Source organism: Prionailurus bengalensis, chromosome B3 (genome assembly GCF_016509475.1).
Source record: "Prionailurus bengalensis isolate Pbe53 chromosome B3, Fcat_Pben_1.1_paternal_pri, whole genome shotgun sequence".
Taxonomy (NCBI): Eukaryota; Metazoa; Chordata; class Mammalia; order Carnivora; family Felidae; genus Prionailurus; species Prionailurus bengalensis.
In genome coordinates this window covers 52,713,978-52,727,967 of record NC_057355.1, presented here as the reverse complement: position 1 = coordinate 52,727,967, position 13,990 = coordinate 52,713,978, and the positions used below count along the sequence as shown (strand labels likewise).

The 13,990-nt window shown below is 39.5% G+C and overlaps 1 protein-coding gene across 2 annotated transcripts in view; it reads left to right on the top strand.

The window, feature by feature from the left end:
* Positions 1-13,990, top strand: part of TMOD2 (tropomodulin 2) — a 73,706-nt gene that overhangs the window by 40,022 nt on the left and 19,694 nt on the right. For both annotated transcript variants that reach the window (XM_043555420.1, XM_043555419.1), the window contains 4 exons: positions 163-285; positions 4,601-4,687; positions 7,896-8,026; positions 10,339-10,446. In XM_043555420.1, the coding sequence (XP_043411355.1) occupies positions 163-285; positions 4,601-4,687; positions 7,896-8,026; positions 10,339-10,446 (449 nt within the window). The remainder of the gene's footprint in view (positions 1-162; positions 286-4,600; positions 4,688-7,895; positions 8,027-10,338; positions 10,447-13,990) is intronic.

Genomic DNA, 13,990 nt, shown 5'->3' with positions numbered 1-13,990 from the left:
CCTTCCCTCTGATAGTGGATTAATGCTACTGCCATCCCAGCAATTAAGGAATCCCAGTTGGGCATGCAACTTTTAGTGGCCAGAGCTGCATTGTCTGGTCAGTCCTTTTACCCTACCCTGGTCAGCAACACACATGGTTTTTGTTTTTCTTCTGATTTAAAGGGAGAGTCTTCATCCCCAAAGAAAAGCCCGTAGAAACTCGTAAAGAAGAAAAAGTGACCCTTGACCCAGAACTAGAAGAAGCTTTGGCCAGCGCCTCTGACACCGAACTCTATGATCTTGCAGGTTAGTCCTCATCTCTGGGAACCTTGCCTGTCTGGCTCTGTGACCTCCAGGCACTCACCAGCACCCCAGCAGCAGCCTTTGGGCTTCTCTATAACTACTGATAAGGATTGCAATACCAGGTTGTCTTCTGTTATTATATGGCTATAAGACTCAATGCAAGTGACTTAACCTCTCTGAGCAAACCTTACTTTGCTGTATGTGTCTCAGCTATAAAATTTAGAGTCCTATCTCAGATGTAAACTGTCCCAATAATACCTATGTTACAAAATTCAAGAGTTTGAGAAACCAAAGGGAATAAATCTAAAGGAGCACTGAGAATTTAAACAACAAAATAATAGCCCTCACTCTTTCTAAGGAGCTTTCATATTTGCATTTTATCACATTTTATCCTCATAAAATATTCATGAAGCTCTTGCCCTTCCCCACAGTCACCATTCCATTCTGATTGCCACTAAGAGGTTTGTTAGCCCCACAATGGAGCAGGAGTTATTTACCATTACATCCACGCAGGAAGTAAAGCCAATCAGCCCGATCTCCTCATCTTTTTCTAGTTTTCTTAACGATAGCAACAAAATAGTAAATGTTGTTATGATTTGAATTGATTATACATGCAGATAGGCAAAACACAAATAGTATAGAAGAATGGGAAGTCAAGATGGCAGTAGATTAGGGGTCAGCTAACTGCGACCTGCCTCCTGTTTTTGTAAATAAACTATTACTGGAACATAACAACAACAACAAAAGGCTATGTACTGAAAGTAAGTTTCTGTGGCACCTGGGTGGATCAGTTGGTTTAGCACCCAACTCTTGATTCTGGCTCATGGTTGTAATGTCACGTTTCATGGAATTGAGCCCCGCATCCTGCTGTGTGCTAACAGCACAGAGCCTGCTTGGGATTCTCTGTCTCCCTGTCTCTCTGCCCCTCCGCCCCTCCCCCAATCACCTTCTCTCTCTCTCTCTCTCTCTCAAAAATAAATACATAAATGTTAAAAAAAGAGAAAGTTTCTTACCCTAATTAACCCTCCTCCCATTTCTAATATATCCTTCAAGAAAGATTCTATGCATATACCAGCATATTTGTGCATTAATGGGATGTGTTTTTTTTCCAAGTGGGATGTAAATATGGATTATTGGGGTTATTAGGTCGCCACAGGATAAAGGTGCTTTCAGAAACAGTCCACAAGCTTTGGCAAAAATCCTCACATCTTTATTCCACTGAAAGACATTTGTAATAATAATCCTCCCTCCCAGGAGAACCAGCCATGCCATCTCAGCTACATTTCCATTCCTTCTGTGATAGTCTGTCATCAATATTAAGTTCACATATTTGAACCAGTCTCAGAAATCACTGCAGGAGTTAAGGCATCTGCATCATGCAGTTAAGAAGGTGCTTTGCAGTGACCTTTTTTCTTAGCCCTGTGGTTGCTGTGGAGGGATCTTATTATGGTTACTGCTCCTCTCAAGGGTTGTCTCATGGACATGCCCAAAGGGAGAATGCATGGCTGGGCTCGAATTCCCAGGAAATGCTGAAGAAAGGAGAAAGAGAAAAACACCAACCATTTGAAAGAAACTAGATTCTGAAATTCATACAATAATAATACCAGGGGAATAATCCAGAAAGAAAACTGTGTTATTATCTCTACTCAGCCTCACTCCATCATCAGGTGCTCCCTCAGAGCTCACGAAGCCCACCTGGGGGTGGGTGACAGCATCTTCTCTAGGGTGGATCTTTCTGGAAGATCAAGAGCAGCCCCGTGAGTGGATGGGCTGACAGCCAGTGAGGTTTAGATGACAATGAGTATCAATGGCCTGCACATGTTATGATGGCAGGTAGACAATGGCAAGGGAGCAGCAGCTGACCACCAAGGAAGCATTTCTCAGAGCGTCTGTACCTCAGCTTGACCACCAGCTCTGCTGGTCTAGAGATTTCATCTTGTCTATGCACATAAGGGCCATCAGTTTGGGGCGGATCCACTAGCCAGATTCCCAGGAAACAGATAAAACAAAAATTGAAACTTGGCAAGGGGAGCCAAATTATAATTAGAAGTTGCTCAGTGAAGGGGTGTCTGGGTGGCTCAGTAGGTTAAGCATCCAACTTCGGTTCAGGTCATGATCTCATAGTTTGTGAGTTTGAGCCCTGCATCGGGCTTTGTGTTGACAGCTCAGAGCTTAGAGCCTGCTTCGGATTCTGTGTCAACCTCTCTCTCTGCCTCTCCCCTGCTCACACTGTCTCTTTCTCTCAAAAATAAATAAACTTAAAAAAAAAAATCTAAAAAAAAAAAAAAGTTGCTCAGTGCATATAGGGCCAAAGCAAGATATATTTGGATGACCTAAGTGGCCTGTGTCTATCAAATAGGGCATCTTCTGCTCAATGTCGCTCCTCATCAGGGAAATACAAATCAAAACCACACTCAGATATCACCTCACGCCAGTCAGAGTGGCCAAAATGAACAAATCAGGAGACTATAGATGCTGGAGAAGATGTGGAGAAACGGGAACCCTCTTGCACTATTGGTGGGAATGCAAATTGGTGCAGCCACTCTGGAAAACAGTGTGGAGTTCCTCAAAAAATTAAAAATAGACCTACCCTATGACCCAGCAATAGCACTGCTAGGAATTTACCCAAGGGATACAGGAGTACTGATGCATAGGGGCACTTGTACCCCAATGTTTATAGCAGCGCTGTCAACAATAGCCAAATTATGGAAAGAGCCTAAATGTCCATCAACTGATGAATGGATAAAGAAATTGTGGTTTATATATACAATGGAGTACTATGTGGCAATGAGAAAGAATGAAATATGGCCCTTTTTAGCAACATGGATGGAACTGGAAAGTGTTATGCTAAGTGAAATAAGCCATACAGAGACAGACAGATACCATATGTTTTCACTCTTGTGTGGATCCTGAGAAACTTAACAGAAACCCATGGGGGAGGGGAAGGAAAAAAAAAAAAACGAGGTTAGAGTGGGAGAGAGCCAAAGCATAAGAGACTCTTAAAAACTGAGAACAAACTGAGGGTTGATGGGGGGTGGGAGGGAGGAGAGGGTGGGTGATGGGTATTGAGGAGGGCACCTTTTGGGATGAGCACTGGGTGTTGTATGGAAACCAATTTGACAATAAACTTCATATATTGAAAAAAAAAAGAAAAAAAATTTAAAAAAATTTAAAAAAACAAATAGGGCATCTTCTCCTTAGGCAGTGCCAGAAACACAGCAACAAATTCTTATTTCTTTAACAAGAATGTGTAAAGCACTTAGAACATTGTCTGATGCATGGGAAGTCATTAAATCTTTGTAACACTTGAAGAATAATTATTATCCCTATTTTACAGATGAGGAAACTGATGTTCAGGGCCATTTAGTAACTTCCCAAGTCACACAGGTAGTTTGTGATAGAACCAGGATTCTAACTCTAGGTGACTGCTCCTGAGTGCCACTCTTAACCCTGGACTTGTTGGCTCTACACCTTTGCCCTTTATTGGGCTGCTGCTGGCTGCCTCCCTCCTCCTGATGTGTCGATTACGGTACAGCTGATGAGGAGCTCTGAGATGCTCCTCCACTACCTATTGACAGATGACTTGTCCTGGGATTCTTCTCCAGGTGGCCATTCTCATCTGTACAGTTTCATTGGAAGATCGGGCAGTTGTGTTTCAGCCTGCCCAGAGCTCGTTCTCCCCCAGTGCTGTTTCTTGCGTCCTGTGCTGCCTCCTGGTGCAAGCTTCACATAATACAGGAGACTGAAAATCTCAGTATGCTTATGTGGCCTTTTATTGCTGACATCTCTTTTATTTACCACCCTAGGATGCTGTAAACTGGAGAGGAAAACTGTTGGTCCTGAGAAAGGGGTGGCTTACATTGAAAGAGGCCCATGATCTTTCTGTTACTTGCCTCTGGGAGAGTACATGCTGTAATCTATATAACGTTAGATCTTAAAATATCCTTAGACTCAGTCCCACCTTCACATTTTACAGATGAGAAAACAGAAAGGTTGAGTCTACTTAACTAGGAGGTCTAAGCAAGTTTTCAGTAATTTGGGGACATAACTGGACCATTGTCCCCAGATGCTAAATGATTCTACCTGTATAGCCCCAGAAAGACATCTGAAGATTGCTGGTGGCCTTGGAAAGAGATTTTTTTTAATATATAAGCTTATTTAACACTGTATGTGTCCCACACACTATGCAAGGCTGGGGGGCTCTGGACACTTACCTTTATGATACGAAGAATTGTTCTTCAAGGAAAATTAACATCGTGGACATCCTAATGTGCCTTCCCAAACTTAATGTATATTCACTGTTAATCTTTGTTTTTAGCTGTTCTTGGAGTACACAATTTACTGAACAATCCAAAGTTTGATGAAGAAACGGCCAGCACTAAAGGTGGCAAAGTGCCCGTGAGAAGTAAGTTGATGTGGAGTCTGTGGTGTGTGAAAATTGAGAGCTTCAGGTGGTGTTGATAAGAGGGATGCCTGTTGAATCCAGAGTTCCATCCTGTAGGCTTTGAAGGTAGATTCTGTCAACGCACTAAGGATCACTGGGCTCTGGGCATTCAAACCAGAATAGGGAAGCCAATAATCAAAGTTTTTGCAGCATAATGGACCAATCAGTGTGTTTTGCCCAGAACATACTCTTTTGGTGGGTCTACTCACTCAAAATATAAAATTGCTGATAAAAAGGTTGCATAGTCAACAGAGATTGCAGAGTTTCATGTTCCTGACGATGCTTTTTAATCAATAATAGTATTTTCAGTAAGTTCCCTTTTCTATTAGGTATCTTTGTTTTCTCAATAATGGACACAGGTCATTAGAATTTGAATTCCTACTTCCCCCTGAGAATGTGAAAGACACACTGGCATGGACTTAGCCGGCACAGAAAGTTCAAGACCACAATTCTCTGTGTCAGCATTTCCCAGAAAAGCGTACACTTTATTAGACTCTCATATTTACTCATTCATTAGTTATCTACTGAATACCTTATGCATCAGGAATGTTCTAGGTATGAAGATAAAAAATGGTCTCTGCCTAAAGGAACTTATCTGTCCATGGGAGGGACGGACCAACAATCAAGTAATTTTGCTACAGTGCGATCCAGGTGCTGTAAAAACTTGCAGAAGATTACAGATTTTTCTTAGGTGAAGTGTATTTTATTCTCTTTGAAGGAGACTTAGCAGGTACTTTCTAGTCTGAGCAGCATATTTACAGACCATCATTGATACTGAGCTATTTATCCAAACAATGAGCAGTATTACTTTTTTTTTCATTTTTGCCTATTCATATAGATGAAAAATGTTTATCCTTTTTAACTTCAGTATCAAAGGGTAACATTCTGACAGCATGTTTGTTTTTAAAAATCTGGCGCATAATCTTCTGGGCTTTTATGCACAGACATATCATTAACTTTTTTTAAGGCTTTTTTTTTTTTTTTTTTTTTTTTAGAATTTTAGGTACACAGCAAAACTGAGCAGAAGGCACACAGATTTCCCATATACTCACTGTCCTCAATTCATGCATAGCTTCCTCCATTACCAACATCCCCCACCAGAGTGGTACATATGTTACACTTCATGAACCTACAGTGACACATCATTATCACCCTAAGTCTGTTGTTTACATTAGCGTTAACTCTTGAGGTTGTACATTCTATGGGTTTGGACAAATGTACAATGACATGGATCCACCATTATGATATCATGCAGCGTAGTTTCATCTATGCTTTCTTCTAGGGGGTTTATTGTTTTGCATTTTACATTTAGGTGAAAATTTTTGAGTTAATTTTTGTGAAGGGTCTAAGGTCTGTGTCTAGACTCTTTTTTTATGCATTGTTTGTGTATGGTTGTCCAGTTCTAGCACCATTTACTGAAAATACTCTTCTCCATTGCATTTTTTGCTCCTTTATTGAAAATCAGTTGACTGTATTTATGTGGATCTATTTCTGGGCTCTCTACTCTGTTATATTGATCTGTTTGTCTATTCTTTCGCCAATACCACACTCTTTTGATTACTGTAGTTTTATAGTAAGTCTTAAAGTTGAGTAGTGTCAGTCCTCCAACTTTGTTCTTTTTCAGTATTGTGTTGGTTTTTCTTGGTCTTTTGCCTCTTCCTGTAAACTTTAAAATCAGTTTGTTGATGTATACAAAATAACTTGCTGGGATTGCATTGAATCTATACCTCAAGTTGAGAAGAACTGACATCTTGACAATATTGGTTCTCTTGCAGTTATCTTTCCATTTAGTTCTTTTTGATTTCTTTCAATAAAGTTTTGTAGTTTTCTTCATCTAGATCTTGTACAGATTTTTTTATACGTACAAATGAAATACCTAAGTATTTCATTTTTCATTAACTTTTTTTCAAATTGTGGTTCTCTTCTTTTATCAGTACATGTCGGTTTGCCCCCTTCTTTTAATGAATAGATCACATCTTATTATGAGAGATTATTCTGTAACTTAACCATTTTCATATTGATAGGCTTTGTGTTTATCATATTTTGCTGTCACAAGTAATATGTCAGTGAACATCCCTGAAAAATACCTTTATGTATTTGTGCTTTTTTTTTCTCTGTAGATTAGACTCCTAGATACAGAATTACTGGGTCATAGAGTACCCACATTTTACATGTTGATAAGTAAGGCCAAATTACTCCCAAAAAGTTTGTACCAGTTTACATTCTCACCGTCAATGTAAGAGGATGTGTTTGACTTCACAGTTGTTGCCAATTCTACATGTTATCTCTTTTTACATTTTTGTGCTAGTCAAATGGTGTTCCATTTTTTAACTTCACAATTTAATTACTTTTTATATTTTTGGTTGAGTGACAGATTCTTCTGGTCATATTATTTGTTCATTTTTAATTGGATTGTCTACTAATTTGTAGGAGCCCTGTGTATATTGGGATAGTAACAGTTTGTATGTTAAATATATACTGCAAATGTTTTCTGTTAACTGCTTTTGAGAATTGTTCCATTCTGCCTTTCTGTCCCTTTCTCTTCCCATACCTTCCTCAAAATTAAAGCTCCAAATGGAAATCAGAGAAGGATGAGGTATGGTCAAGAGGCCAGAAGGGGCACCTGGCTGGCTCAATTAGTAGAGCAACTCTTGATCTCAAGGTCATGAGTTTGAACCCCACATTAGGTATGGAGCCTACTTAAAAGGAATAAATAAATAATATTAAAAAAAAAAAAGAGGCCAAAGGAATAGTATGGTTTTGGAAATGAAGAAACTTATTTCTTTTTTGAATCTCAGCTCCTGTAGCTTGATGATTATAGTCTGAAAGTGGTCAATATACAGCAGCAATAACTGCTTGTGGATTTGGTGGGGCGAGGGGGTAGGTGGGAGTTTACTATAGGGCCTTCTGAACTTTTGGTTCCATGTAGCATCAGCCACTGAGACTCCTTTGCATTGCAGTTGAGAAACATCAGTGTTTGAAACTGTGACTCAGAACTGTACCATTCCCATGTTTGTTTAGTTGAGAATCATCAGCCTTACGATCACTGATATTAGAGTATTATTGGAACCGGAGCATAGGAAGGAAAGGTCGTTTTGGGGGAAGTCATCTCTGATTTTGGAAGGAGAGCCCTTACACTTTCTTTTTAAAATTAAAACTTGTGTGTTAGATGTGGTCAAAGGTGAGAAGGTCAAGCCAGTATTTGAGGAACCACCCAATCCCACCAATGTGGAACTGAGTCTGCAGCAGATGAAAGCCAATGACCCCGGCCTGCAAGATGTCAACCTCAACAACATTAAGGTATTGCATTATGATTATTGTCAGTCACTTGATTTATCATGAGGTTAAAAAATGTAATGGAGATAACTGCCAGTTTTCACACCTGTTTCCATTCCTCTGTAGTCACTGACTTTGAGGCAAGCTATCCTACTCAAAAGAAGAAATTTTTAAAAAGTGACTTCTAGAATTTTTTGCAAAGAATCACAGTATTTGCGTTAAACAAAGAATGTTAGTTATCTACTGCTGGGTAATAAAGTACTCCAAAACTTAGAGGCTTAAAACAATAAACATTTGTTAGTTCACACAGTTTTTGAGTATCAGGAATCAGGACTTAGCTGGATAGTTGTGGCTCAGGGTCTCAAGTGAGGCTGTAGTAAAACTGTCATCAAGGGCTGCCATCAGCAGAATGCTTGACTGAGGTAGAAGGGTACACTTCCAGGATGGCATCCTCATGTGGCTGTTGGCAGGAGGCCTCAGTTTCTCACCACATGGGCCTCTCCATAGGGCTGCCTATGTGGCCTCACGTCATGACAGCCTTCTTCTCCCAGAGGGAGTGGCTGAAGAGAAAAAGAAAGAACAAGCAGGAAACCACAGTGCCTTTAATGGCTTATTCTCTGAAGTCACACATTGTCACTTCTGCCTTATTCTGTTTGGTAGTTAGTCATGTTACTCTCAAAGGGAGGGGAAGGAAGTATGTGTATGTGTGTGTGTGAGTGAGAGAGAGATGAGAGAGAGATGGAGAGAGAACATTGCCTGGTATCCATTCTGTTACTTCATGTTGGGCCAACATCTGCCATTTAATAATAACTGACTTGTGTTGAGTATTCACTGTGAGCCTTATCCTTTGCTAAATACTTGGAATTCATTACAGTAGTTCCATTCTAGCTGCGGTTTTGCTTTCCATGGTTTGCAGTTACCGCAGTCAACCACCACAGTGCAGAAGTAGATGATCCTCCTGACAGACTGTCAGAAGGTCATTAGTAGCCTAACCCTCTATCACAGTGCTTATGTCATTCACCTCACCTCATTCCATAGGCATTTTATCATCTCACATCACAAGAAGAAGGGTGAGTATAGCTATCTTTTGAGAGAGAGGGAGGGACCACATTCATGTAACTTTTATTACAATATATTGTTAAAATTGTTGTTTTATTATTGGCTACTGTTGTCAATCTCTTACTGTGCCTAAGTTATAAATTAAACTTTATCATAGGTATGTGTGTATGTATAGGAAAAAACATAATATATTATAAGTGTTCAGTGCTATCCGTTACAGGCATACACTCAAGGTCTTGGGACATATCCCCCATGGATAAGGGGAACTTACTGTATCTCATTTAATCTGTAGTGGCACTTAAGGAGATTAAATTGCTCACGGCCATGGAGCTAGTCTGTAATGAACCCAGGATTCATATCAACCTCTAGTCTACCCTGTATTGCCTGCCTCCCAGTGGTTGGGGCTGTGCTAAGTGCTGTGAAAGATGGAGTAAGATTCATTTTGTCTTTATTCTGAAAAACTTATATTAGGAGAAAAATACTAAATCAATAACTACAACATGATGTGGTAAGCCCCCAAAAGTTGTGGAATTGCAGATAAGGAAATTTTTTATCTTGCCTAGGAAAGCCAGTGAACAAAGGAGGTGATATTCAGCTGCGTCTTGAAAAATGAGTAGGAATTAATCGGAGAAAAGGACAGTAGAATTTCCAGGCAAAGGGAAAAGCATACATAAGAATATGGAGGAGAGAAAGACCATGGTATATTAAAAGAATGGCACATAGATCAATCTGGATAGAATATAGAGAATGAAAGAGAAAAGGAGTGGAGTTTGGTATGTGCATAATTTCTTGGTCAGAGTGAACAGAACAGGGAGGCCAGAATGTCATGTTGTGTTAGATTCCCTTGTTAGATACTAAGTGGTGCTGTCGGCCCAGGATGGCTTGGCTGCTGGAGCATGGGTAATGAGTATTTTAGAAGGGATGTCACACGTTTAGCCATCTAAACACATAAGGTATTTAAAAGCTGTGGGTCCAGGGGCGCCTGGGTGGCGCAGTCTGTTAAGCGTCCGACTTCAGCCAGGTCACGATCTTGCGGTCTGTGAGTTCGAGCCCCGCGTCAGGCTCTGGGCTGATGGCTCGGAGCCTGGAGCCTGTTTCCGATTCTGTGTCTCCCTCTCTTTCTGCCCCTCCCCCGTTCATGCTCTGTCTCTCTCTGTCCCAAAAATAAATAAAAACGTTGAAAAAAAAATTTAAAAGCTGTGGGTCTTGAGTTGGGGTGGGGGAGCTACAGAATGGTCTATCAACTCTCTGTGCCTTCCCCCATTTTCCCATTTTAGAACATTCCAATTCCAACCCTGAAGGAATTTGCAAAGGCTCTGGAAACCAACACTCACGTAAAGAAGTTCAGCCTGGCTGCAACCCGCAGCAATGACCCTGTGGCAATTGTGAGTAAAATTTCAGAAATATTACATGAAAATATTTAATTTGTTAGAAACTATTTTTAATGTGTTCTATAAATTAACAGTTTTTAGGTCTGGTAATTTTCTACACAGTTAAACACATTAGTTATAATAAGACAATAAAACAGAACCCATCTGTCAGGCACTTTGAATTAACTAAAATTTTGTTAGCAGTACACTTTGAGGAGAAAGAAATAAGATTAGATTAGGCATTTAGCTACATAAATATTAGCTTTTGCTCTGTACTTAGTACAAATTTTCTGAAGCTTTTGCATCTCTATTAACATAATGTCACAGTCAATGGATATTGTAAGACTCCCAAATCCTATAGGAACTGAACATGTATAAAAGTATTAAAGTGTATTTCATTTTAATCTTTGAAATGGATTAGTATGTTTCAAAAATATTTTAAACAACTAGATCTTAAAACATTTTTTGTTAACCAGAATACGAAAAAAGTAACCAGCCAAAAGCCCTGTTCCTTCCATGCATTTTAGATAATTCGGCTAAATAAGGAAGGCCCTTGGCCCAAGTAAATACTACAACTGTTACCACCATCAATGTTATTGCTATAAATAGCTAACATTTCTTCAGCAATTAGTAAACACCAGCAGTAAGCTCTATGCATTACACATGTCAGCTCACCTAATCCTCACTATAATACTATAAGGTATGTGCTGTGATTAGTTCCCACTGTAACAAATGAGCAATCTGAGGCTCAGCGAGGTTGAATATCTTTTCCAGGGTAACACAGCCAGTAAGTGGCACCACCAGGTCCTCCCGATTCTATAGCCAGGATGCTTTAACCATCAAGCTATGCTGTTTTTATACACAATGTGTCAACTTTCATACTTTTGCTAAAGTATATCAGTTTTGGGGAGCCTGAACATCAGCCTGTAATTCTACAGCATCTAATGCTCAGCCTTTGAGTCAAGCTAGAAAAACAAGTTTTCTTGACGTGATGATGTGATTTAAAGCAACATGTCTGTTGGAAGATCTAAAATAGCATTAAAAACGGAAAGTAGGGGCGCCTGGGTGGCTCAGTCGGTTAAGCGTCCGACTTCAGCCAGGTCACGATCTCGCGGTCCGTGAGTTCGAGCCCCGCGTCGGGCTCTGGGCTGATGGCTCAGAGCCTGGAGCCTGCTTCCGATTCTGTGTCTCCCTCTCTCTCTGACCCTCCCCGTTCATGCTCTGTCTCTCTCTGTCTCAAAAATAAATAAACATTAAAAAAAAAATTAAAAAAAAAAACGGAAAGTAAAATGAAAGTAATGGCTACCTATTGCAGTGTTAGCACAGAGTAGATGTTTGGACACTTGTTAAATGGATGAATACCATGCCCTCCAACCTCTCAGCAATAGAGAATATTTCTGTGATGACCACAGCAAATATAAAATAAGCACTCATGTAAGAGGAACTAAGCTACAGAATTGATGTTTTCACCAGCAGTAATTATATCTCAGTTTGTGGGTTGAAAGAAGTTTTGAATTTGAAACCTTATCATTAGAATAGTAAAATAGCAGAACTAGATCATTGGTAAAGGTGAAATCAGTTATTTAAGGACTTTTATTGGTATATGATTTTATATAGTCTCTGTCGTTCAGTAGATAGGTTCTCAATAAAGCAAAATATTCCCAGTACCTTTTGTATGCAAGTGACTAGGGTATGAATAAAGAAATGATTTGTCACTTCAGTGTATTACATGACAGTAAAACTGCAGGGATGGAAATAGGTTATAGTCCACTGTCAACCCTACTAGCAAATAATGTAACTCTTCCACTCAGTCAAACAGATAACTTGCTAAGTGGTCTAAATAAAATCCAAATATAATCATCTCTTTGATACTGTTTTTAGTGCGACAGCTGTGTGTTGAAAGCATACCGTATGACTCTGGCTCACCACACAATTGTAAGGAATAGTTGCAGTTCTTCAGGGTGTGAAAACATAAACCTCTCTGGCCTTATTCCTAGATGGCTTTATATTGTCCAGCCCTCACCTGGCTGCCCCCATGGCTCTCCTTTCAGTCATGCCAGAGTGGAGAAAGCTACTTTTCAACCTACTGTAGGTTGAAAATTGGTTGATTACCCCATAGGCAATAGAGATCTTCAAACTTTGATTATCACTAGCAACTGCCTGCAAAGAATTAAAGATGGGAGTGCCTGGCTGGCTCAGTCAGTAGAGCATGCAACTCTAGATTTGGGGGTTGTGAGTTTGAGCCCACTTTGGGTTAAGAGATTACCTTAAAAAAAGAGAGGAAAAAAATAATGAAAGATCAGTGTTAAAGCAAAGAGTTTTAGGAGACTTCTTTCTAAGATTCAGGAACAGATTCAATGAAGTACTTGTGGGATTACTGTAAAGGTAGGCAAATTATGTGTATGTGAGATGGCATTATCCCCACTTTGCAGATGAGGCACCTGAAGCTCATAGATGTTGAGTAATTTAACTAAGACTACACATCATGTAGACAAGCCAGGAAGTGAATTTAAGTGACCTGTAATCAGGTTCAGTTCACCATGCCCCAAGTACTTACATGCAACCACATCTGTAGCAGGGAGCAGAAAAAGTCCACATACATTAAAAAATGCTCTTTTAGACAGTACTGTCCATAACAAAATGAGATAGCCACAAATGTAAGCCACATGTATAAATATAAAAATTTTCTGGTAGCCACATTAAAAAAAAGACATAGGTGGAATTCATTTTAATAACATTTTATTTGAACCAATATATCCCAAATATGATCATTTCGAAATGTAATGTGAAAATGTAATAAGGTATTTTACATTATTTTTTTCATACTGCATCTTTGAAATCTAGTGCGTGTTTTATATTTACAGCATGTCTCAATTCAGACCAGCCGTTTTTCAAGGGCTCAATAGCCACATGTGCCTTGAGGCTACCCTTTGGATGAGGCAGGTTTGGACAATGCAGGAAATTGGATTTCCCTACAATCCTGTGAAGTACAGAAAGCAAAACCTTCTCTTTAAAAATGTATTTCTACTGTAATTATTTATATAACATTTAAAAAATCTGGTCTTTGTTTTACCGATGTTATCCCCAGCACATGTAATAGATGCTTAAATATTTGCTGAACTGAAATTAACTTGGGCCTACAGCCCAGGGTTATGTTTGGCTGGGTCTCCCTTGTTTTGTTCAGTATGAGAAAAGTGTTTTCTCAAGTTTAAAAGAAATTGGCAAGGTCCTGGCTACTTGCCAGGAAGTCCTGCAACTTTTTTTATAAAGGCCTAATTGCTCCGACATTTTGTTTTTCTAATAATGAGCGTAAATCCTGAAGCCTGGGGCGTCCATGAGGAAAAGCCTGATGCATTTCCTTCTGATGCTGTAATTAAAATGTGTGCGTTTAATTCTAATTAAGGACCTAGCAGGGAATAAATACACTTTAATTTACGTGGTGTACAATAAGGTTAGTCCAAATCTTTGAGCTTTCTTTGCAGTTAAAGCAAGTGCTTGTCTAATACACAGGATTTCTTCTTCTAGTCTGGTGCTTCTCAGCTCAGGGTAATTTTGCTCT